This window comes from Maniola jurtina, chromosome 28 (genome assembly GCF_905333055.1).
Source record: "Maniola jurtina chromosome 28, ilManJurt1.1, whole genome shotgun sequence".
NCBI lineage: Eukaryota > Metazoa > Arthropoda > Insecta > Lepidoptera > Nymphalidae > Maniola > Maniola jurtina.
The window spans coordinates 1764446-1790467 of NC_060056.1; the positions used below are offsets into that span (position 1 = coordinate 1764446).

General features: G+C 37.0%; 3 protein-coding genes across 4 annotated transcripts; 1 reads left to right on the forward strand and 2 right to left on the reverse strand.

Moving 5' to 3' along the window:
- Positions 1-3434: 3434 nt before the first annotated feature.
- On the reverse strand, positions 3435-9946 carry LOC123879704 (exopolyphosphatase PRUNE1-like). Its single transcript, XM_045927596.1, has 8 exons — positions 9767-9946; positions 9014-9288; positions 7858-8013; positions 6963-7102; positions 6158-6278; positions 5352-5481; positions 4426-4581; positions 3435-3632 (listed from the first exon to the last, which is right to left on the reverse strand). Exons 1-8 carry the CDS (start codon positions 9800-9802, stop codon positions 3480-3482), a joined length of 1167 nt encoding a protein of 388 aa, XP_045783552.1. The 5' UTR covers positions 9803-9946; the 3' UTR covers positions 3435-3479.
- LOC123879299 lies at positions 7143-25837 on the forward strand. Its single transcript, XM_045926943.1, has 2 exons — positions 7143-7154; positions 23185-25837. The coding sequence occupies exon 2, from the start codon at positions 23438-23440 to the stop codon at positions 25835-25837; it is 2400 nt and encodes a 799-aa protein (XP_045782899.1). The 5' UTR covers positions 7143-7154; positions 23185-23437.
- On the reverse strand, positions 10965-17101 carry LOC123879670 (piggyBac transposable element-derived protein 4-like). Of its 2 annotated transcripts, XM_045927535.1 has the most exons (6): positions 16950-17101; positions 15888-15982; positions 14845-14997; positions 13695-13952; positions 12729-13463; positions 10965-11942 (listed from the first exon to the last, which is right to left on the reverse strand). In XM_045927535.1, the coding sequence occupies exons 1-6, from the start codon at positions 16955-16957 to the stop codon at positions 11086-11088; spliced, it is 2106 nt and encodes a 701-aa protein (XP_045783491.1). In that variant the 5' UTR covers positions 16958-17101; the 3' UTR covers positions 10965-11085. The 2 variants fall into 2 exon arrangements, with proteins under 2 accessions (XP_045783491.1, XP_045783490.1); XM_045927534.1 differs by having other exon boundaries at positions 12729-13952.
- Positions 25838-26022: the final 185 nt, after the last annotated feature.

Genomic DNA, 26022 nt, shown 5'->3' on the forward strand with positions numbered 1-26022 from the left:
AAAATTGAAACACATTTTTTTGGTATGACGCAACCGCGAATTCACGGTTTTCGGATTTTTTCCTTTACTTGTGTTATAAGACCTAGCTACCTGTCAAATTTCATGATTCTAGGTCAACGGGAAGTACCCTATAGGTTTTCTTGACAGACACTCCGGACGGACAGACAGATAGACAGAGAATAAAGTGATCCTATAAGGGTTCCGTTTTTATTTTGAGGTACGTAACCCTAAAAACTACCTTTCGTATCATTAATTCCTGAACCAAAGGTTTGATATTTCATCACAATTTTTCATTGCAATATTTTATATAGGAACCTACCTAATTTAATTGAAAATCAGTCAACTATTACCAACTGTGAAGTAATAAATAAGGGAAGGTTTTTGCGCATCGCTCTTTAGGGAAGGCATATGTCCAGCAGTGGACGTCCACACGCTGATGATGATGATGATGATGATGACGTAATATACACGGTGAAAATTTAGTGGTTTTAGAGCCAGGGCTATATGAACTACCCTTAAGCAATACTATCAACTAAAATTGTTTGTTTTGGAAAACTAAGCACTTTAATTATTTGATAAAAAAAATATTTCGACACAAACTCGAATCTGTGAGAAACATTAGTAGTAGGCGGCGAATGCGCATGCGCTCTAAATGCAGGTGCCCGCGCCGCTCTGAGTGCCGGGGCCCGCGCCACTCCGAGACAAAGCGACCTACTACTACTGGTTCGCGAATTTTCCCAAACAATAATTTCTCGATTCAATTTTTTTTATTTTAATACTAGGGTTAATATGAATGGTCGAAATGGATAGTAGGTACTGCTTCAGGCAATTCACTTCGCCACGGCTCCAAAACCACTAAATTTTCACCGTGTATACCTAAGGCAATATTTACTTTTAATAATATTTTTAAATACTAGAAAGCTCTTGAAATCTCAAAGAAGGCTGCAAGTAAGCAGTAGGAAGAATACTCTAAAAGTTTAATTTATTGATGTAATTAAGTCTAATACTTCAGGTATTTAATTTCTAGAATTAGCGTAGTTTTTAATTTCGTAGAATATATCATACGATCGCGTCGCTCGTACGATATTCCGTAGTTTTCTAAAACGAATTTTCAATGCCACCAACTTATCTGAAGAGGGGTCTCTCCGTCACTCGCTTCATACAAACGTAGTTCCAATTTCATTTGAATATTAAGCAACCAAAGTCCATGAAGTTTTGCAGACATATTCTAGAAACTAATATCTATGTCTGTGGTTTTCCAGATTTCTGTTAAAATATTCGGTTTCAAAGTTACGCGGTCTTAAAAATTTACATACAAATCTTTGAACCCCTGTAATTTTAAAACTACATATTTTTAGAAAAATCTAAAACACCACAGATACAGATATTAGTTTCTAGAATATGTCTGCAAAATGTCATGGACTTTGGCTGCTTAATATTCAAATGAAATTGGAACTACGATTGTATGAAGCGAGTGACGGAGAGAGCCCTGTTAACCAATCAAACTTGATGAAGACCTTTTCATTAAGTTTGATTGGTTGATATTGAAATAAGAGCCTAACTACGTTTGCTTGGAATAAACCTTGCATGGTTTAATCCTAGTGCACTCCAAATACATTTACATCCTGTAATCTATACATATAATAAAATTGTAGAAAAGTGGTGTCTGTACAATGGAAATATAAAAAAAAGTAGCAGGTGTTGTTATTATATCGATGCCGAACCCGAAATTGTAATTAATTTTTTTTTGTCTGTTTGTCTGTGTGTTTGTGTACGCTAATATCAGAAACGGCTTATTCGATTTAGATACGGTTTTCACTAATATATTGTAGTAAGCTTCACTTAGCATTTAGTGTTTATTTCATGTCAATCGGTTCATAAATAAAAAAGTTATGTCAATTTAAAGAATCGCGGCGAACATACGCCTCGCGCCTGAGCGTCCGTGGCTATATAAAGCGCGCTGAGAGCTATTCCACGCGAACGAAGTCGCGGGCACAGCTAGTTAATAACTATTATTAAAACCGGAACAATTACAATATTCTAATTACATTCTCAGTGAAAATACAATTAGGGTAGATAATTATTAACTAAGCATTTATAATATTAGGTAAGAATATTTTGTTGAGAAATATTTTTTTTAATAAAATTTCTACGTAACTGAGTTTCGTTTGATTTATTTAACCTACCAAATATTAATTAGATGAAACTAGACATAATATTTTTTTTTTATTCACTATAGGTAAGCGCTTGACCACAGTCACACCTGATGGAAAGTGATGATGTGGTCTAAGATGGGACGCGTTTACCTAGTAGAAGGTGCCTATTCACTCTTGTTTTAAAGATACCCGGATTGTAATTGGTAGGAAACACAGATCGCGGGAGAGTATTCCAAACCTTAGCCATGCGTATGAGGAATGAAGACGCAAAACGTTTCGTGCGTGTAGATGGAATGTCGACGACATAAGGATGGAAACTCGCCCGACGTCTTGCGGTTCGGTGGTAAAATGGTGATGGGGGGACAATATATAGGAATAAATAAAATTGAAGTGTATGTCTGTTTGAACGGGCTAATCTTCGGAATGGCTGAACCTATTTTGACGGGACTTTCACAGATAAGTAGAGGATTAACCAAGGAGTAACATAGGCTACTTTTTTAACCGACTTTAAAAATGGAGGAGTTGTGTTTTTCTACCTATGTACAATGATATCTCCGAGATTTCTCGTAATTTTTTTTAATCGATAGAGGTACTTCGCGACATTGTTCCATAAAAAAGTTGGATTCCAACTCCTCAATCCTGATGCTGCAGGGGATCTGACCAATCCACGCGGGCGAAGCTGCGGGCATCATCTAGTATGTACTGTGACTAGACTTTATAGGCTTCATTGAGCTGAGATGGCATTTGCTGGTACGCGTGCGGTGCCTTTTTGGAGTGTTTTTTTTTTTGTTAAAAGTGGCCGGTTTTTGTGTTTCACTGGTGTTTTAGGTGGTAGAAATGACTGGGAAGCGCTCTAAAGGGGTGCCGCGCGTGTGTCGGCGAGCGCCGGCACTGACGAGGTCCATACTTATAGTTTCCCTAACTTGTAAACACCTACAAACTTGACAAATCTAAGTAAAGCCAGAAGAGAGAAAAAAAAGGCTTCATAAATGACCTCCCTGGTACAGTGGTGGGCACGAGACATGAAATTGGCTTTTAATTTAATTTTGGCTGACTAATTTGTGAGAATTAGTCGATACTAGAGCTAATCTCTTAAACTGGACCCTTTCAAGTAAACATTTTTATATAAACCTGTGAGGATGATACTGCCATTGGCGCAATTAAAATGCCATAAGCCTACGTATTAGTTTACAAATTGCGAAAAACCAAATTAAAGAATTTCGCGGGCAGACCCATCGCATCCACGTTAAGAGGGGAAACAAAATAATGGACGAAAATAAAATAAAATAAATATTTATTGCTATTAAATAAATTAATTAATTATTATTTACATATGTTCAAAAACTCATTTAACGTGGGTACGTATTGTTTCCTGGAAGCCGATAGATTCATTTGCTTGAAGTAGAAACAGTGGACCTCGGGAACTGATATTAACTGCAGCGAAGGACTGGACCATTTTTGAAGAAACTTTGCCAGCTGCAACAAATAAGAAAGCTATTTTAGCGTTTAAAGTTAAAAAAAAATTGGTTGTCTGTAAAGTCGGTTTACTGACGATAGTTGAACGTGACAACAAAGGCCGATTGTGCTTCTTTGTCGCTCGTTCCGCGCTCTCGCTTGCACTTCAAGCCTTACATGGAACGCCTCAGAGCGAGGTAACGCCGCATGAGTCATGTTTTTTCGTGCGTGCAGCCGGCTCTATCGAATTATAAGACGTGGTCACGTCAAAAAATTCTTTAGATAAGTCTATCCCGCACCCGGATGCCGCTGTACGATAGACAGTTAATTTTTTCGTGAACACATTTTAATTTTTTTTTAAATGATTTGACCACGAGTTCGCGGTTTTCAGATTTATTCCTGTACTTGTGCTATAAGACCTACCTACATACCAAATTTCATGATTCTAGGTCAACGGGAAGTACCCTATAGGTTTCTTGACAGACACGACGGACAGACAGACAGACAGACAGACAGACAACAAAGTGATCCTATAAGAGTTCCGTTTTTCCTTTTACGGAAGGAAAAGGAAAAACGGAAGGTACAGAACCCTAAAAATTTTAATCTTTCTGCTTTCTTCCTTCTGTGTTGTGTTCCTTTACACGTGCTTATTGCACTAGCTTGACTTCTGCCTATCTATCTATACATATATCTATCTATCTTTTTGTGTAACAAACGTCAATACTATGATAATATAGGAATGTAACCATATCTTACACCTCTGATCTCAACTAGCTACTGATACTTGTGTACAGTTGTTGTTGGGACTACTTACATCTTCAGCTAGCTCGTGCTCCACGGAGCTGATAACAGTGGCGTCTCTTTGCAGCGTCACCTTCAGTTCCATGCCGAGCAGGAGCGCCAGGGCACACCCACGGGACGACAGGGCTTCGCTCACGGCCTCTAGAGCGTTGGGTTTTTGGAGAAAATCCTGATAAAAACCAAAAATAGAACTTCGAACTGAGAAGAAAAAAATAGAATTGCTCTGTGACAGAAATATCTAACACTAGCGACCCGCCCCGGCTTCACACGGGTGGACACTACCACGAAAAATCCCATCTATTTTCCGGGATAAAATATAGCCTATTCGGATTCGGAAGAATCCCTCTACGTAATGGTAAAAGAAATTTTGAAATCGGTCCAGTAGTTTTTGAGCCTATTCAATACAAACATACAAAAATACAAAGGTTTCCTCTTTATAATATTTTATCTAACATTTTTTAGACTCGGTAGGCGGTATAGTGCGTTTCATCGAATAGTACCTATGGCGTTATGTTGGCTCCCTTGTCTGTCCAAGTCATTGGCACCATATTTGCATAAGGAGGCGCAGATTTCGTTTATTTTCATTTGATTTTCCTGAATGAATGAAATGAAAATCAAATGGAAATAAACAAAATCTGCGTCTTCTCATGCCAATATGGTGCCCATGACTTGGACAGACAGTGGAGCCAATATAACGCCATAGGTACTATTCGTTCGCGTGGATGTAGGTTTTTTAAAATTCCCGTGGGAACTCTTTGATTTTCCGGGATGAAAAGTAGCCTATGTGCTAATCCAGGGTATAATCTATCTCCATTCTAAATTTCAGCCCAATTCGTCCAGTAGATTTTGCGTGAAGGAGTAACAAACATACACACACACACACATACAAACTTTCTCCTTTATAATATTATAGTGTAATTTATTCATAGAACCAGTTACCTTAACTAGTATAGGGAAGCTGGGTACGAGAATATGGCCGAATATCTTTAAGTCCTTCCTTAACAGTTGAGCGGCACTCAGAGAAGATACATCGCTTCGAGCCGCTAATAGACGATCTACCCTCAATTTCCTGAAATATTTTAGAAAAAAACCGGTCAAGTACGACCCAGACTCGCGCACCGAGGGTTCCGTACTCGGATATGTTTCCGACATTTTGCACGATAAATAAAAATCTGTTTCAGAATGTACAGGTTAAGCCCTTTCATATGATACCCCACTTGGTATAGTTATCGTACTTTGAAAATTGAAACACATTTTAATTTTTTTAGAATAGAATAGAATAGAATAGAATAAAATTTATTCGTTGAAACCGACACATAAACATAGTATTACAAATAAAGACGCTTATACAAAACTAAAAATAAAAAAATAAAAATAAAAAATATAACCCCTAAAATATAAAATTTAAAATATAAAACTTAAAAACTAACTTAACTTAAACAGTATATTATGTATGTATTATGTGTCGTGCCAACGAAAGGATGTAACTACAAAATTAAAGTTTTCGAATTTTTTCATTTACATGTGCTATGAGATCTACCTACCTGCCAAATTACATGATTCTAGGTCAACGGGAAATACCCTATAGGTTTTCTTGTCAGACAAGACAGACAGACAGACAACAAAGTGATCCTATAAGGGTTCCGTTTTTCCTTTTGAGGTTTATTTTTAATAACTATATAAAAGAAATATATTTCAGAATTGCTTCATCAAATCAGTAGAGACGCCAAACAGAACAGCCTTACCTTTCCGTTTCACACTGATCAACCTTGAGCAGATGTTCAAGGAATGCCACAATTTCTTCATCGTGTTTCGTCGCCTTGTTGACGTCTTTAGAAAAGTTGACAGTATCCAGAAGTATTACGCCTGGAAAATCATCTAAATATGACAGTATCCAGAAGTATTACGCCTGGAAAATCATCTAAATATGACAGTATCCAGAAGTATTATGCCTGGAAAATCATCTAAATATGACAGTATCCAGAAGTATTACGCCTGGAAAATCATCTAAATATGACAGTATCCAGAAGTATTACGCCTGGAAAATCATCTAAATATGACTGTATCCAGAAGTATTACGCCTGGAAAATCATCTAAATATACAAAAGGAAACGCTGACTGACTGACTGACTTATCTATCAACGCACAGCTCAAATAGCTATTATGATGAAGACATTCTCTAAAAAAGAATTTTATAGAAAACTAGAGGATGCCCGCGACTTCGTCCGCGTGGATTTAGATTTTTATAGATCCCGTGGGAACTGTTTAATTTTCCGGGATAAAAAGTTTCCTGTGTCAATTACAGGGACGCAAGCTACCTCGGTACCAAATTTCATACAAATCAGTTAAGCGGACGGGTCTAGGGTCAGTTTAACCGATTCTGACGAAATTTGGTACAGGGTTAGCTGATATCCCGGAGACGGACATAGGCTACTTTTTATCCCTGAAAATCAAAGAGTTCCCACGGGATTTCAAAAAACCTAAATCCACGCAAGCGAAGTCGCGGGCATCGGCTAGTAATGAATAAAACTAGTAAAAAAAAAAACCTACTGTACAAAAGCTGTGTGCAGGCTGGGTGGTCAGAAAAGAAGTCTACCTCCTTGGCTATGAGGGCACTCAAATCTCTGATTCTCTGAGCAATCAGAGTGCAACAAGATCCAACCACCTCTATTGTATTCCGAGTGTCCTCACTGAAATATATGTTTTTCATCTATACATATAATAAAATTGTAGAAAAGTGGTGTCTGTACAATGGAAATATATAAAAAAAAAGTAGCAGGGGTTGTTATTATATCGATGCCGAACCCGAAATTGTAATTAATTTTTTTTTTGTCTGTTTGTCTGTTTGTCTGTGTGTTTTTGCACGCTAATATCAGAAACGGCTTATTCGATTTAGATACGGTTTTCACTAATATATTGTAGTAAGCTTCACTTAACATTTAGTGTTTATTTCTTGTCAACCGGTTCATAAATAAAAAAGTTATGTCAATTTAAAGAATCACGGCGAACATGTTTAACGTACAGAGTACGTACTACACGCCTCGCGCCTGAGCGTCCGTGGCTATATAAAGCGCGCTGAGAGCTATTCCACGCGAACGAAGTCGCGGGCACAGCTAGTATAGTAATAACTTGTGATATAGTCTGAAATTTCAGCCAGATCCATCCAGTTTGAACTGTGCGTTGATATATCAGTCAGTCAGTCAGCTTTTTTATATATGTATATAGATACTAGCTGATGCCCGCGACTTCGTCCGCGTGGAGGAAAATCCCGCTGGCACTCGTTTGATATTTCGGGATAAAAAGTAGCCTATGTGTTTAATCCAGGGTATAATCTATCTCCATTCCAAACAGCCAAATCCGTCCCGTAGTTTTTGCGTGATTGAGTAACAAACATCCACACTTTCACATTTATAATGTTAGTAGGATTAGGTTAGGTAAACAATACCTGTATGTCCATTGGCTTCTGTCCAGCGGCCGATGGTCAATTATCTCAGTGACATAAGGTGCTAAGTAGTCATATTTCTTAGCTAGAACATGGTGGTCTACTAACACTATTTTAGTTTTCCCTTCTGCTACCAATTTTTCCATATTTATGTCATCACTGAAAAGTAATTTAATCCATCATCATCATGATCAACCCATTGTCGGCCCACTACGGAGCACAGTACTCCTCAGAATAAAGAAGGGCTTAGGCCAAAGTCTGCCACGCTGGCCGTATGCGGATCGGCAGCTACCAATTTTTCCACATGACGTCATCACTGAAAAGCAGGTAATTTCATTCCTAATTATCATTATGATCAACCTATTGCCGGCCCACTACAGAGCACAATACTCCTCTCAGAATAAGACAGGCTTAGGCCATAGTCTGCCACTCTGACCCAATGCGGATTGGCAGGCTTCACACACCTTTCAGAACATGGAGAACTCTCAGGCATGCAGTGTTACATGTAAGTTTTCATATATGTTACTTTGTCATATTTTGACATTGACATAACATTGACAGTTTTCGAATTATTTTTATTTGCAATCTGTCACTGTGTACAGTCCTAGTACAGTCTAATGCCAATTTCCGATTCAGAGATATATTTTTCCCCTTTCTTAAGAGGGCTCTCTCCGTCACTCGTTTCATATAATCGTAGTTCCAATTTCATTTGAATATTAAGCAACCAAAGTCCATGAAATTTTGCAGACATATTCTAGAAACTAATATCTATGTCTGTGGTTTTCCAGATTTCTGTTAAAATATTCGGTTACAAAGTTACACGGTCTTAAAAAATTTCATACAAATCTTTGAGTCCCTGTAATTTTAAAACTACATATTTTTAGAAAAATCTAAAATACCACAGACACAGATATTAGTTTCTAGAATATGTCTGCAAAATTTCTTGGACTTTGGTTGCTTAATATTCAAATGAAATTGGAACTACAATTGTATGAAACGAGTGACGGAGAGAGCCCTGTTAATAATGCAGGTGAAGACAGCACAGGCTTGTGTCACCTTGAAGGCCTAAAATTGTACTTTTGATATGACAGTTGACACCTCGAGCAAATATAATGAGACCTTTCTCAAAATGTATGCACTATAACTACATGCAACTTACCTAAACACTAGGTCCTTATCAGTTATACCATGCTCTTCCAAACAGAAAACAACTTCAGTCTTCAAACCAAAGTCCTCTCTATTGACGTCCAGGACAGAGATAAATATATCATCACTGCACTCTTCACTCCTTTTGGAGGCTGTGCACACTTTACATTTGATCCTATTGTGCTGCCAGTGCAGAAAAATGGCATAGACTATAGAGGTGACGGCTGAGTCTAAGTCACAACTCTCATTGCCTAAGACTATGGTTAAGTTTGAATAGTTGTTAGACTTCTGAAAGAAGAGATGGTGGATGAGACGGGTCAGCCCGCGAAATTCAAATTTAATTTGGTTTTTCGCAATTTGTAAACTAATCCGACAAAGTAGGCTTATGGCACTTAAATTGCGCCAATGGCAGTATCATCCTCACAGATTTATATAAAAATCTTTACTTGAAAGGGTCCAGTTTAAGAAATAAACTCTAGTATCGACTACAACCCACAAATTATTCGATACTAGAGCTAATTTCTTAAACTAGAGGAGGAGCCCCAGCGATAAAAATGTAAATCCATGTCTTTGGACAGCCCAATTGATCAGTAAAAATTATAACCTAAAACTTACCTTTTTTATTAATTTTACTAACCTGGGATCAATTAAACACAACAATATTTCGTATAAACTATAATTTACGCAGTTTAACATTAAAATAACTAAATTTATTGACAAAAATAGTGTATTTGAAAAGCATACTTAGAAGTTTTCGTACACTAACCAGTTTGTTTAAAGTAGTTGAGAAGTATTCCTCCATGATAAAGTTGAATTAAAGGTTAATTTAGATATTTCATTTGGTAATTTTACACATTGTTTTCAAATTATTCATCCTGGAAAATCGGTTGGAAAATCACGACACGGAAAATAAGCGGTGCTTTGACATATGACACTGACGTCTGACAGTCGACACAGACATAGATGACATAGAGTAAATATGGCGTTCGCGTTCTTAATATACTAGGTCTGTGGTTGGACTTTGTCTGTGGTGGCGTTTGTTGGCGCGCGTGCGGTACTTTTTTGGAGTGTTTTTTTGTCAAAAGTGGCTGGTTTTTGTTTCTGCTGGTGTTTATTGGTGAAGGAACTGACTGGGAAGCACTTTAGAGGGGCCCCGTGTGTATGTCGGCGGGCGCCGGCACAGACGGAGTCCATACTTATACATATAGTTTCCCTAACTTGTAAATAACTACAAACTTGACATTGGCTAATCAGTGTAAAGCCAGACGAGAGAGAGAAAAAAAAAAAAAAAAGGTCTGTGGTTCTAACTTCTATGCATTATTATGACAATTTGGTCTGTGATGACTGATGACGATGATTGCAACGCATTGATCACAGGTTTAGTGATGATCAAGTGCAATAATCACTTAATAATAAGGCCAATAATCACAGGTATAATGATGATCAACGAATGCGTTTAAGCAAACGTAGTGTGGGACGCCCTCCAGCACGATGGACCGACGATATAAAGCGGCTGGCGGGAAGTGGCTGGATGAGGAAGGCTGAGGACTGGGTGTGGTGGCGCTCTATAGGGAAGGCCTATGTCCAACAGTAGACGTCCACAGGCTGATGATGATGATGATGATGATAATGATGATCATAATGCAATTTAATTATTCGACACAAATGTTACAAGTATTTCAGAGCAGCCTGCACTGTGCATATACTTTTTCCTTAGAAGTCATGATGATCACTATCATCACTATAGGAACTATCAGGGACTCTCGCAGAGAGAGTCTGCACAGACAATACGTGATGATCACAATGATAATTATAGTCGTGCGCGCAAACCGCAAAATTACTCACAGGTATGATGATTGCAATGCAGTGATCAAAAGTTTAATGATGATCGAAGTGTAATAATCACTTAATGATGATTTATAATCACAATGATAAGGCAATGTAATAATCACAGGCATAATAATTAATCACAGATATAATTAATCACAGGTACAATGATGAGCACAATGCAATGATTTATTCGACAAAACTACAATTATCACAATTATTTTGGAGCAGCTTTCAAAGTGGTTCATACATTCTTCCTTAGAAGTCATCACTATCATCTTCATCACTATCATCTTTATCACTATCATCTTCATCACTATCATGGAACTTGCTAGAGCACGGACTCCCGCAGAGAGGGCACAAATGACAATCTGTAATGTTTTTACACGAAACGCTTCTTTTTTCATTCATTTTTTGTTTTTTCATTAATATGTATGATACAGGTACATGAAATCCTGTGGGAGGGTCCGCCGCAGACGGTGATTTATACCTGTGACGGCACAGAATTTGCTTGCATAGTTTCTTGCGGAAATCGTAATGTTTCATATCCCTTTTATTGTACAAAATGTGTGCATTCAAAACGCTTACGTTCAAAAGTTTTCGGAAAAACATTTTGTACCAAACTTTCGCATTTTTTCGATTTATTAGGAATTTAAACAGCAAATTTTTCCTCTCCATCTGGAATTTAAACAGCAAATTGTCTTTCCTGTGAACGCCTTGGGTGTGCAGGTTGTAATCTAACATTATTTTAGGTGTCTTCAGATTGTTAGTTACCACTGTTTCAGTTCCATGATAAGTGGTAATAAAATTCACACATCTATTTTTAGTAATCCACGCAAATATATCAACATCCCCAGATGTGCTGCCGTGTATTTCGGACATATTTCTGTTCTTTTCTGTCTCATCATCAATTATATTTCTGACTCTTTCCGACACTTCGGTGGGTAAGTAGGATTTTTGAACTAAGCCAGCGCAGTCGAAACCGCGCTGTTTCAATTGTCTAGCTAAAATGGGTGAGCTGTAAAACTTATCCATCCAAATGGTATGCCCTTTACCTTCCAAGCCCTTTAGGAGTTCAGTGAGTAGGCCTGGTATCATTCCAGTAGTTATATCACCTGGAAAAGTAAAAAAAATATTTTTAGGCTTATTTCATTTATTTATTTATTTATTTATTTATTTATTTATGTACCGCCCACAGAGTTACACATTTAGATTAAATACATGTTGTTCCTTAAATTCTAGGGCTCTTATGCAACTCCACTTACGGGCAGTCACAGCATACATTAACATAAACATGTTTATGTTTCATGGTTTAAAAAGTAGTATTTCTTGTACGGAACTCTTCAGAAATCGGTCAAATGCGTGTCTGACTCGCAGTTGACTGATTTTTTAGGGTTCTGTACCTCAAAAGGAAAAACGGAACCCTTATAGTATCACTTTGTTATCTGTCTGTCTGTCCGTCCGTCGTGTCTGTTAAGAAAACCTATAGGGTACTTCCCGTTGACCTAGAATCATGAAATTTGGCAGGTAGGTAGGTCTTATAGCACAAGTAAGGGAATAAATCCAAAACCGTGAATTTGTGGTTACAGAAAAAAAAAGTGTTTTAATTTTCAAAGTAAGAAGACTGTGCCAAGTTGGGTATCATATGAAAGGACTTTACCTGTACATTCTAAAACAGATTTTTATTTATTTTTATGCATAATATTTTTTGATTTATCGTGCAAAATGACGAAAAAATACCCGAGTACGGAACCCTCAGTGCGCGAGTCTGATTCGCATTTGACCGATTCCTATTGTTAGCTGTTTTAGTATTGTAGATTAAAAGTTAGTATTAGTATAACAAACAAACCAACTATAATAAAATTAGTAGTAGTCATAAAAAATTATTTAAAAAAAAACACCTGGAACTAACTGCATACGCCACAAGTACCCTGTATTTGGTTCACAAATCTCAACACTTTTGACCTCAACGGGGTCCGGTTCTATACAAATTCTTCGGGTATTAGCAATCCAACCTTTCCACTGAGTCAAGCCTTCATCCAAAATAACATTTTGTCCTACATTGTATAAGGTAGAAAATTTCTCATTCAGATGATCTAATAAAGGCTGTAGCTTGCATAATTTGGCCTGAGAATTATCGATTTCATTGATTGTTTCATTGAGTTTGTCGTTATCAGTGAAATGTATACAATTAGTCAGTTCTTTGAAACGTCGATAAGGCATTAAGTAAAGATACCCTGTGGTTGCAAGACTTTCAACCCAATAATGTTTAATAACGTCCTTAACAATTGTTGTAGTACTAAGAATTAACCCGAAATACAGATACATTTCGTCTATTGTTGTGTCTTGCCATTGTTGGATTTTCGACTGACGGGCATAGCGATTGGTCTCAGTAACTGTATGTTCCATAATTTTTTGATCCCATAAAGCTGTGAAAGCTTCATATGGATTTGCATATGCTTTTGTAGGTCCAACATTATTATTATCAAACTTTTCTCTTCTGTTTTGAAAATTCTCAGAGGACACTTCTAAATCACTTTCATTTTCAGGACTTTTAGAAGCTTTACTACTGGCATCAGGTATGTGTTTTTTATTTCGATCTCTTCCACCGGATTTTTCATTAAAATTTTGAGAACTTCCTTCTTTGTAACCAGGTTTGATATCGTAGTTCTCTGAATTTTCGGGACCAGATTTGTCTTTTACATTTTGAACTACTCCACTGAATGTATCATTAAAATTTTGAGAATCTCCTTTGGTATCAGGTTTTCCACCATGGTTTTCAGAATTTTTGGGACCACATGACGTGTTAACTATGTCTTTATCATTTTTATCTTTTCCACTGGGTTCACTATTACAATTTTGAGAATTTTCTTCTTCAGGTTTGCCATCGTAGTCTTCAGAATTTTTGGGACGAGATGTGTTAACATTTTGAGAAATTTTGAGTGGTTTCCAATCAAACTGATCCTTTTGTGTTGTATTTGAACCTGAAAGTGTTTCAGTGTGGGATGAGTTTTCATCATTTTCATCCAAGCTCTCATCACTATCGCTGTATGGTTCTCGGTAAATATATTTGGAGAGTCGATCTTCATCTACCTCGGATCCACTGCTTGTATCCTCTTCGCTGCCTGTAAAAACGCTATTTTTAGGATTACAGATCCTAACAAGTAGACTTGTTTTACTACAAATGATAATATGAATATACAGATGACACAGATGATAATATATGTTTAGGGTATGTAGGAAAACAAGTAGACGTGATACATGGCTCATCATCATCATCATCAGCCTGTGGACGTCCACTGTTGGACATAGGCCTTCTTTATAGAGCGCCACCACACCCGGTGCTCAGCCTTCCTCATCCAGCCACTTCCCGCCAGCCGCTTTATATCGTCGGTCCATCGTGCTGGAGGGCATCCCACACTATGCTTGCTTAAACGCGGTCTCCACTCAAGGACTTTCCGGCTCCAACTACATGGCTACATAATTACTATATGACTACATAATTATACAAGACTTTTCTTGTCTTGTCTCAAATCTATATGTCATCACTGACAAAACGCAATGTTCGAAGACTTTGATCTTCAAGCCAATTTGGAATTTTGGATGAGAAGATACCGAATTTGGAAGTCAACTTTATTATTATTCACTAGCTGATGCCCGCGATTTCGTCCGCGTGGATTTACGTTTCTCAAAATCCCGCGGGATCCCTTTGGAACTGTTTGATTTTCCAGGATAAAAAGCTGCCTATCTCAATCAAAGGGATGCAAGCTACCTCGGTACCCAAATTTCATACAAATCGGTTTAGCGGATGGGTTTTTACGGATCCCGTGGGAACGCTTTGATTTTCTGGGATAAAAAGTAGCCTATATCCGTCCCCGGGATATAAGCTAACTCTGTACCAAATTTCGTCAGAATCGATTAAACTGTTGGGCTGTGAAAAGGTAGCAGACAGACAGACACACTTTCGCATTTATAATATTAAGTATGGATTAGGATTAGGATTTTTTTAGTATATACCTGTATCCTCAAACATTTGCTCCATCTGTTCCTCATAGTCCTCTTCGTCGTCGCTGCATGTGTAAACTGGTCTGACTAATCTCGGCCAATGAGTGTGATCGTTCTCATCATCTGCATCACTGTTTTCTACATCCGTACCTTCCACTTCACTGCCTGAAAAGCAAAAAAAAATTGCTGTATAATGTATACATTTTATACCCATACTATAAGCCCTAATTCACACAAGCATTATATATTTTTAACCCTAATTCTTCAAATCTTCAAATTTCACATCTGTGATCCCCCAGTTAAAGGCTGTCCCTTGTCTGTTAGTCAGTCACTGTAGCTTTTTTTAACCCCCGACCCAAAAAGAGGGGTGTTATAAGTTTGACGTGTGTATCTGTGTGTCTGTGTATCTGTGTATCTGTCTGTGGCATCGTAGCGCCTAAACGAATGAACCGATTTTAATTTAGTTTTTTTTTGTTTGAAAGGTGGCTTGATCGAGAGTGTTCTTAGCTATAATCCAAAAAAATTGGTTCAGCCGTTTAAGAGTTATCAGCTCTTTTCTAGTTTTCTTGTAGAAAAGAAGGTTAGATAACCGTTAGGTTCATAATATTATGTCAATTGACAAATGTCAAGCTGTCAAGATGGACGTTGCCTAAATACATAATTATTTATTTGAAAATGATGTTTTGGAAAATTCAGATACTTTAGATCGTAGGTGCGGAATAGTGCAAGAAAATCAGTTCAGCCGTTTGAAAGTTATCAGGTCTTTTCGGTCTTTTCTAGTTACTGTAACCTTCACTTGTCGGGGGTGTTATAAATTTTTAATTTACACTTGTTCTGATGATCCCATGACTGCGATTTCACCTGTGCTAAGTGATGGTGCATTCTAAGATGGAAGCGGGCCAATTTAGAAGGGATATGGTAGTTTAATTAAACCCATACCTTTGATCGGTTTCTATCATCATACTGGAATGCTGAATCGCTTGGCAGCATGGTTTTGACGGTAGGGTGGTTACTAGCCACGCCTCAAGCCTCCCAAACTAACAAACACTACTTACCATAATTAACCAAGTTAAATGGATCAAAATGGATATTATTTGTACTTTGATCTTGGATGTTAGGTGGTTGTATTGCCGCCATATTTTGGTCATTGCTGAAAAATTATATTGAATATTTTAATTAGATTACAAAATATGTAGATCAATTCTGTTTGCTATACACAAACTCTAAACTAAAATGACAGGTCTAAATATATTGCTATTACTTAAGGCTATTTCATTCTTAAAGTATGCTTACACCGGCAATTGAAATTCTGCAATTTCAGGCATTTCAGTCATTAGGTATGTCACGACCAAAGGAGTCAAATGTAATGCAATACCCAATAATATTTGAAAATTTCAGCAATGTTATGCAAAATAATTGCTCCAGTTTGCTCAACTTATGGCTCCAGATCGAACGATATGTTGCTGAGCTACAATTGCTTAAAAAATTTCCCATGTAAGCACACCATAGATATGCTTTAGATTTACATTAGATTTACATTAGATAGAACTGTCAGTTTAGTTAGGAGTTTGTGTAAAACAGACAATCACTAAACTTAGCTCAAACCTCTAACTTTTCAGAGTATGTGTATTTTATATTATCATTCTCAAAGGTGTATAAAGTCTAATCATCTGCACTTGGCCAGCATGGTATGCCCTATGGTGAAGCAATTAACAAGTAATATTCAATTAGAACACACATAACTACGAAAATTTAAAAGTGTGTAGATATACCTAGGTACATGGTACTGAACCCTGGAGTCCACAAATAAAAGGCAATCTTGACCACTATACTATCAACGCTTTGCTATAGAGATCTCGCGGTCTTGGATGAATTTAACACATTCATCAAGGGCTAAGTCCATGGACTTGGTGCATTTAACTTGTTTAGCGTAATAGGTACCTACCCACATAATTGCGATTAGTTTTGATGGTACATTAGAGAGGTCATGAAAATATTGCTAAAAATCAAATTCTCTGATGTAAGATTGTAAGCTTCTACCATAATCTAGATTGAAAAGTTTTAACACCTTATGGCTTGTTTAAAATTCAAATAAAATAAAACAGAAGTTAACTTACGATTCCATGGCATCTGTTGTGTATTTAAATATAGTTTCAAATCTTGAATATGTTTAAAGTAAAAATAATATCAAGAATAATAACAATCAGCATTCTACGTAGATAATTACTACTAAAAAATTATTAATTAAAGTTTCACAAAATCAAGAAATGGTGCACCGGTAAACCCATAAAAACTATGAGCCATACCCCTATATTCAATGTACTCTGTGCCACAGACCACGAATCCGGAGATAGACGACGAAGTTCCATAGATCTGTTTATGATTAGTAGCGAGTACTATACATACCGATAATATCGGATTATATATATAGAAATAATCAATATCTATCTATAATAAACTTTCTTTGTATCATGGTCTTTCTATTTCACCCTCTTATGGCAATTTAACACTATACATTACACGTCTCTTTCCCACAATATAGTATAGATGTAAACGGTTGCGGCAAAACGTCACGATGACGTCATGACAGCCTAGTAATTTTAGGGATGAGCCTCGAAAATCGTAATGAATCGTAAATTAAATATAGTGTCGCACTTTATCGTAAAAATATCGGTTTTTCGGTTTTCATTTACCGATTTTCGGCAAATAACCGATTTATTCAACTTTTTTTGGTCAACAAAAATAAAACAAAATAATTTAAATAATTTATTAACGATTTCAAAATCTTATTAACTATTTTTGGTTCAATGACGTGATGGTGATAAATATTAGCACGCTTAAAAATTAAGGTGGATGCGACGGGTCTGCCCGCGAAATTCAAATTTAATTTGGTTTTTCGCAATTTGTAAACTAATACGACAACGTAGGCTTATGGCATTCTATTTGCGACAATAACAGTATCATCCCCACCTATTTATTTAAAAATCTTCACTTGAAAGGGTCCAGTTTAAGAAATTAGCTCTAGTATCCACTATAACTCACAAATTAGTCGACGATACTAGAGCTAATTTCTTAAACTGAACCCTTTCAAGTAAAGGTTTTTATGTAAACCTGTGAGGATGCTACTGCCATTGGAGCAATTAAAATGCCATAAGCCTAGGTTGTTGTATTAGTTTACAAATTGCGAAAAATCAAATTAAATTTGAATTTCGCGGGCAGACCCGTCTCATGCCCTTAAGGGGTGCACACATGGCGGAGTGCGGCGGAGTTCAGCGCAGAGCATGCCCGCGAAGTTTTCTATTCGCGTGACACATTACGCGAATTTCTACCATAGAATGCGCGAGCACGCGCGGGACTGCGCAAGTATCCGCACGGATGCACAATTAAATTTAGATATTATTTCAATGAGGACAAAGTCGATAATACTTTGACTGTGAAAAATGCTCTGCGCTGCGCTCCGCCATATGTGCGCCGGCCCTTAAAGTACCTAAACTAAACCTTCGTAGGGTTCCAATGCACCACAACAAACTCAGCTGGGTATTTTTTGTTATTACCATCTCACAATCACACTTAAAACTAGTCAGAGCAATTTATTCATACTATTTTTTTATCATTATCTTTTAGAAAATAAAAACTTTAGATTTCAAGATACATCTCCAAAACGTTGTTTTGAGAGATTATTATAAACTGTATAACAATTAAATATCATAAAATGAATTGCTATAAGTGTAATAATTGTAGTTTTCTGACCAGCGTTTTATGTTTAACACAATCGAACGTCTTGGACGAATTATACAAGACGCAAATGCCAAATTATCGTAGTCTTTATAAAGATATTATTCATTTAAAGTTACTGAGGTCAAGTATCAACCGATTTAAGTAATAAAATTTACATTGTCAGGAAATACAATACAAAACCATATAATGCAACAAGAATTTTGCATAACAACATGACTTATCTCATACTTATGACATACTTTTGTGTCTTATGACATACTTTTGTGTCTTATGACACAAAAGTATGTCATTATTATTCAGTTACTAGCTGATGCCCGCAGCTTCGCCCGCGTGGATTGGTCAGATCCCTTGCAGCATCAGGATTGGAGTTGGAATCCAAATTTTTTATGAAATAATGTTGCAAAGTTCCTCTATCGATTAAAAAAGAAATGACGCAAATCGGTTCAGAAATCTCGGAGATTTTGGTGTACATAGGTAAAAAACACAACTCTCTTCTTGAAAGTCGGTTAAAAAAGTAGCCTATGTTACACCCTGGTCAATTCTCTACTTGTATGTGAAAATCCCGTTAAAATCGGTTCAGCCGTTCCGAAGATTAGCCTTTTCAAACAGACAGACAGACAGACAGAAAAAATTTTAAAAACGTGTGATTCAGTTATGGTATCGTTCAAATAACCATATGACCTTAATATGTGGTAGTTATTTCGAAATTACAGACAGACACTCCAATTTTATTTATTAGTATAGATAGTATAGATGTAGTCATGTTTTCAACAATAATAATTGTACTTGATTCTAAAAATACCATTCAAGTGAGAGTCGGATTCGCACAGAAGGGTTCCGCACGATCGTACAAGAAATCTCAAACCAGTGTAATAAAAATGTGCAAATTAATGACGAATGTGATTTAGTTAAACTAATTATTTGATTGGGAACACAAATCTTTAATTTTTTTGTGATGTAACCATAAGTTCACGGTTTTTAAATTTTTTCGTTCAATTGTGCTATAAGACATTGCCACCAGCCAAATGTCATGATTCCTATTTTGATTCCCCCAAAATGGCAGACACGGGGGGCAGACAGACAGACAGCGAAGTGATCCTTTATAGGTTCCTGTTTTCCTTTTGAGGTATGAAACCCTCGACAAATGTAAATCTTTTCCATTAAACTACATTAACCAAAATATATTCTAGTAAAATGTATGAAACAAAAATTTTCAAAATCTATTTATGTGGATTTAGAAAATCATGATCAGTTTACAAATTCACAAAAAAATTAAGTTTACTAAATCAGATATAGATGGCGCTGTTGCCATTAACTTGCATTGTGGCAACTGTGCCACAATGCACACTGGTTAAAATATCTTGTATAATGATATGGAAACCTTCGTGGGTGAGTCCGACTCGCACTTGACCGGATTTTTTATACTTAAAGCCTGACTAACTAAATTCGTCATCATTCCAAAACGCTAAATGGTTGCAATTTTCCGGACAATGCGTTCTTAAAACCACTTTTAGAATGACCACAACCGTTTAAGTTATCGAATAAATTATTTATAAATAAAATTATCTCTGTAATGAAAATGCCATCATCGATGTTTACAGGTATCGTACAATAATCGTCAATTGTTAAAATGTCCATGTATGTCTTCATCCGCATTGACACAGTGAGGGCCACCTCTCTGCTAAAGACTCTTACAGCAAGCTTGACCTGAAAGGTAAAATGAATTATCAATGAATTACACAAATTCGAGCAAATTGTTAGTTATAAAATTATGAGACATAAATCACAACATTTCATGATAATCTTTGACTTTGATTAGATATGTGATGTAACCACAAATTCATGATTTCGGATTTTTCCCTTTATTAATTATTGTGCTATTAGGACATTGCTAGCTACCAAATGTCATGGATTATATACGGGAAGTATCTCAAGAGCTTTGATTCCCTTGTCTTGATAGAGACACAGATAGACAGACAGAAAACGAAGTATAAGGATTCCTTTTTTCTTTGAAGATATGGAACCCTAAAAATAGAGGACCTAAATGAATTAAAATAAATGCATCCTTTACTTTATTCTTATATCAAGGACATAATTCAAGAAATTTTTGGGCTGGGTCTTAAAAATAGTGCCACTGGTGCCGCTATTTTATGCACCAATTGGTCAAACCAATAATTAGTGGGACAAATTGAACTTTAAAATGTTATACAATCTACTTTGTCCTACTTGGAGGGGCAATGTGTAATAAGCCAAAATAAAAATCGGTCAAGTGTGAGTTGGACTCGCACACAAAAGGTTCCATACCATCGCACAAGATATAACACTATTTAGCACGCTGAAAAACAGACATACAGACAAACGGACGGACAGGTGGACGGACAGCGGAGGCTTAGTAATAGAGTCTCATTGGCACCCTTCACGTACGGAACCCTAAAAATTGATACGAGTCGTTGCAATGCTAAATACTTTTGGGTGCTCCACCTGTTTCTTCATAAAATGTTTGTAAAACTTCAGTTTGGTATGGTAAGATGTCTTTACTTGCCTTCATATTATCGACAGAATTTGGTTTCAAATGTATATCTGTTAGTCGAGTATTCCTTACAGTGCCACCAATCCCACCTACCGCATATATTTTTTCAATGATCTGACACGCAAATAGCACGGCGATTAGCGATGATTAGGTCCTTTTTCTGAAATTGTTTAAATGACATTTTAGTAGATGTGGAACATCACACATATTATGATATACTTTTTTGCCATTCATAATATAATAATAAACATTCAACCCATCATTGTCACTGCGAAGGAGACTGGTAAACTTTTTTTTAGAAAAAGTGCTATTACGAGGGCGGCACTGAAAATTTCGGGAATCAAGGAAGTGACACAACATTACTATTTAAAACATGTATTTATTGCTTTTCGAAGTATTCTCCGCGAAATTTGACACATTTTTCCATATCATGGAACCAATCATTGAAGCAACCATTCCATTCGGAAGTTGGGGTCTCCAAAATGGCCGTTTTGTAGGCGTCCACAGCTTCTTCAGGTGATGAAAATCTCTGACCACGCAATGTATTCTTTATTTTAGGGAAAGTACAGAAATCATTAGGGCTTAGGTCGGATTAGAACTGTATGGCGGATGGTCTAATAATTCTATGTTTTCTTGCTCTAAAAACTCTTTTGTTCTGTGCGCGGTGTGAGAACTCGCATTGTCGTGATGGAGGATGATGCGGCGGTTGCAGTTCTCTTTACGGAGTTCAGAAACGACCTGTGGCAAACAAATGCTAGCATACCATTCTGCATTAACCGTTCTTTGTCCCTCAAGAGGAATAGTCGCAACATGGCCGGTTTTGGAGACAAACGTGGCCACCATTTTTTTTGCAACACTTCGTGAACGAACGATTTTTGTTGGCTTTAACTCATTTTCGAACACCCAAACTCGTGACTGGTTTTTTGTTTCGGGTTGGTACGCGTATATCCAGGATTCGTCACCTAATACGATGTTGTACACAGCATCCTGCGTGGAATCTTTCGAGAGTTCTGACGCACCAAGTAACGCGAGCCGCTTTTTGCTCTTCACAGAGCAAATGCGGTATCCATCGGGAAAACAACTTTTTTACACCTAACTGTTCATGCAAGATTATTTGTATTTGACTCATGCCAATGTCTAAAGTTGCCTGAATCTCGCGGTATGTCACATGTCGATCTTCCTCAATCAGCTTACGCACAGCATCAACGTTTTCTTGGGTGACTGCAGATTTTTGGACGACCTTAACGGGGATCATCACTGAGCTTGACACGTCCACGTTGACATTCAGCAAACCAGCGATAAATTGTGGTTTTAGATGGGGCTTCATCACCAAATGCAGAAATCATCCGATCAACACACTGTTTTTGTGTTAAACCACTTCGAAAGTCGTAATAAATCATCGCTCTAGAATTTTCTCGAGTCAATTCCATTTTCTCAACGACTAAACAAGTTTGAAAAGACCTTGTGACAAGACCGAGAATCTTTTTTTAAATAAATAAATGGTATTCGATTTTTAAAACCAAGGAGTTTTCAATTAAAAAGATTTTAATATGACAGGGACGGTGGAAATATTCCATTCCCGATACTTTTAGTGCAGCCTATGTATGCCATAAATGATCTTCTTAACGACTTAAATATAATATAAATAAAAATATGGGTCTCCCTGCTAGGGCCCGCTGCATAGACCAAATTGCAACACCCAAAACTGGGTATCTATAATACTACCATGTACAATCATAGTATTTTGTTCCAAACTAGAGGATGCCCGCGACTTCGTCCGCGTGGATTTAGGTTTTTAAAGATCCCGTGGGAACTGGTTGATTTTCCGGGATAAAAAGTTGCCTATGTCAATTACAGGGACGCAAGCTACCTTAGTACCAAATTTCATACAAATCGTACAGCGGATAGGTTTTTAAGAATCCCGTGGGAACTCTTTGATTTTCCGGGATAAAAAGTAGCCTGTGTCCGTCCCCGGGATATAAGCTAACCCTATACCAAATTTCGTCAGAATCGGTTAAACTGTTGGGCCGTGAAAAAGTAGCAGACAGACAGACAGACAGACAGACAGACAGACAGACAGATAGACTGCCGTGTAAACCCAATACACTGTAACTTGAGTTACAGTGTATTGGGTTTATAGCGCCCATTCAATTTGTCTTGCTGAGATACATACCCCAGAAAATAAATTTAAAATTTTACATCATTTGTTATGGAAATATGACTATTCCAAAAACACTGTATTTCAAGTAGATTTATAGTTTATAATGGCATGACACCGTAATTAGAATTACAGTGTCTTGGTTATACTGATCCTGCGAAACAAAAAGTTACAGTGTTATGGCTAGATGGATCGATCGGATCCATCGAGCAGCGGCATGTGCCTTGCGGGAGACCTGCGCGGGGCGAGCGGGGGAGCTCCCAAGTCAGTGGTCGCGTTGCAATGCGTATGAGTGGACGCAACCGCGAGTAGTAAAAATGAGTGCTTCTCGAAATTTACTTTTGGTAAAATTATCACAAAATAATGAACAGCATTATAACCACTCCAGCACTGCTACGATGGCGTCAACATTAAACAATGTTTTGATTGAGAAGGAGAAGAACATCGGAAACAAGGAATGTCCTGGACCTAACAGTCCATATGATCAATACGACCAGACCATCGAGCTTGACAAAATTTATATGTGTAATTCCGAGTTTTCTTACAATGAATTTGGAAATACAATCAGTCCCTTAATATCATTAAGCGAATCTCAAGTAAATGAATGTCTATCTGATCATCTCGGAGAGGACATTAACTACACCGAATTATTACCGGCCGCAGCTGCTGTATGTTGTAGTACTGTTGAACATCGATCTCGTACAAATGCATCTCAGATTGCGCGGGATGAAATATCTGATGATTGCCCCAGTACATCGCGTGATACTTCCCAGGATGCTCCCGAAGAAAATATACATGAGTGTCCCAGTACATCACGTGATGAACTCCAGATGGTTTCGGAAGCTTATCATTCGCCAAAGAAGAAGTTAAAAAGAAGTCGAGATCCTAGCATCATGTTGGCCAATCAACGGAACAAGCATCCTATTAAACCACCGTGCCAAAATTGTAAAAAAAACTGTAAAGATAAGATACCTGAAATTGAAAGACTGTCAATTTATAATCAGTTTTGGAGTGTGGACAGACAACGACGACGCGATTTTTTGTCAAGGCAGGTACATAAAACACCCACGTCTCATAAAACTGCTGGTCCGAATTCACGGAGACGCAACACTTTAACATGGACACTAAATGACATAAGAGTGTGCAAAACATTTTTTTTACATACCTTAGGGTTTTCGAATGATGAAGTGGTCGTAGCAGTTCTAAGACAAAATCTTTTGACTGGAAACAAGAATCCCAAAATAAGTGCTGCACCGGATCCTAGAGGGCGTTTTACACCACATAATGCTTTTACCGAAGAGTATCAGGATGACATGAAAAACTTTATACTAAAATTTAACCCTGTTCCATCTCATTATAATATTAAACATGCTCCAAACAGAAGGTATTTGCCGATAGGTATAACTTTCACTGCTATTTACAACGAATTTAAGTTACATTGTCTAGAGAAAAATCAGAAAGTTTGTAGTTGGCCACATTTTTACAGCATGATTAAGCAGCTTAACCTTTCAACAGCAGAGATAGCTCAAGATATTTGCACAAAATGTAAAAACCACGAGATAAAGCATAAAACATTACCCTTGCCCTGTAATTGCAATGACTGTTTAGATTTGGAACAACACTTAGAAAACAAAAGAGCTTCCAGAAGAGATTATAAAATATTAGAAGAAAAATGTAATAGCTCTGAAGGACAAGATGTACTTTTTACAGTGGATATGCAAAAAGCAATTTGTATGCCACTATTAACTACTAAAGAATACTATTTTTCGAGAAAACTTGTGCTGTTTAATGAATCCTTTGTACCACCAGGAAAAAACAAACAAGCTGCCTGCGTAGTTTGGCACGAAGGTGAAAGTGGTAGGAAAGCTCACAATGTGGCTACCACATATGTCTATTTCCTTAGAAAATATTGTAGAGATGTAAAGTCTGTAACATTCTTCCTGGACAACTGTAATTCACAAAATAAGAATAAACTACTCTTTTCAGCCCTAGTAAGAATCATAAATGATAACATGACAACCATCGAAAGAATTACTCTTGAATATTTTGAGTCTGGCCATACTTTTATGGCAGCAGATGCTGTACATGCAGCAATCGCAAAAAAATTGAAGTCCAAGGGCGAAGTATACGATCTTAATGATTTTATTACGACCATAAAGACATCACGAAAAAATATGGCAGTGGATTTGATAGATCACAAAGATATGATAATTTTTAGTAACGATTCCAAACTGACATACCCCAAAGGTTTCAACATACAAAATCTCAAAGTCATAGAGTTTCGACGAAATAACCTGAACTTATTTGCAAAAAATAACTACAATGCGGATTTTACAGAAATATCCTTCTTGAAAAAAAAAATAGTGAATGATTTAAAAAAAAAATTGGACAGTGGCAAAACTGATCTGATTGCCGAGATACCCAGAGAAGTTGAACCTCGAGGTATCAGTGACATAAAGAAAAAAGAGCTATTATCGCTTTGCAAATCTATGCCGCAATCAAGAAGATCGTTTTATGAAAATCTTATTGTGTCAGATTCGCCCGATCTTGATGGGATTGTAGATGACCACAATCACTAAAACTTTCGATTGTATTTAATTGTGCCTTATTATGTGCTATATTATAGTCTGTTCAATAAGTCAGCTTACAAAGATTTACATGGCTATTTTGCGCAGAAATTAAAAATCGTTATTTGGCGACACGTCACTTGCCGTTTAAAAACCACATCCTAGTAAATAAAATAACTTTTAATATTAGAAATTTT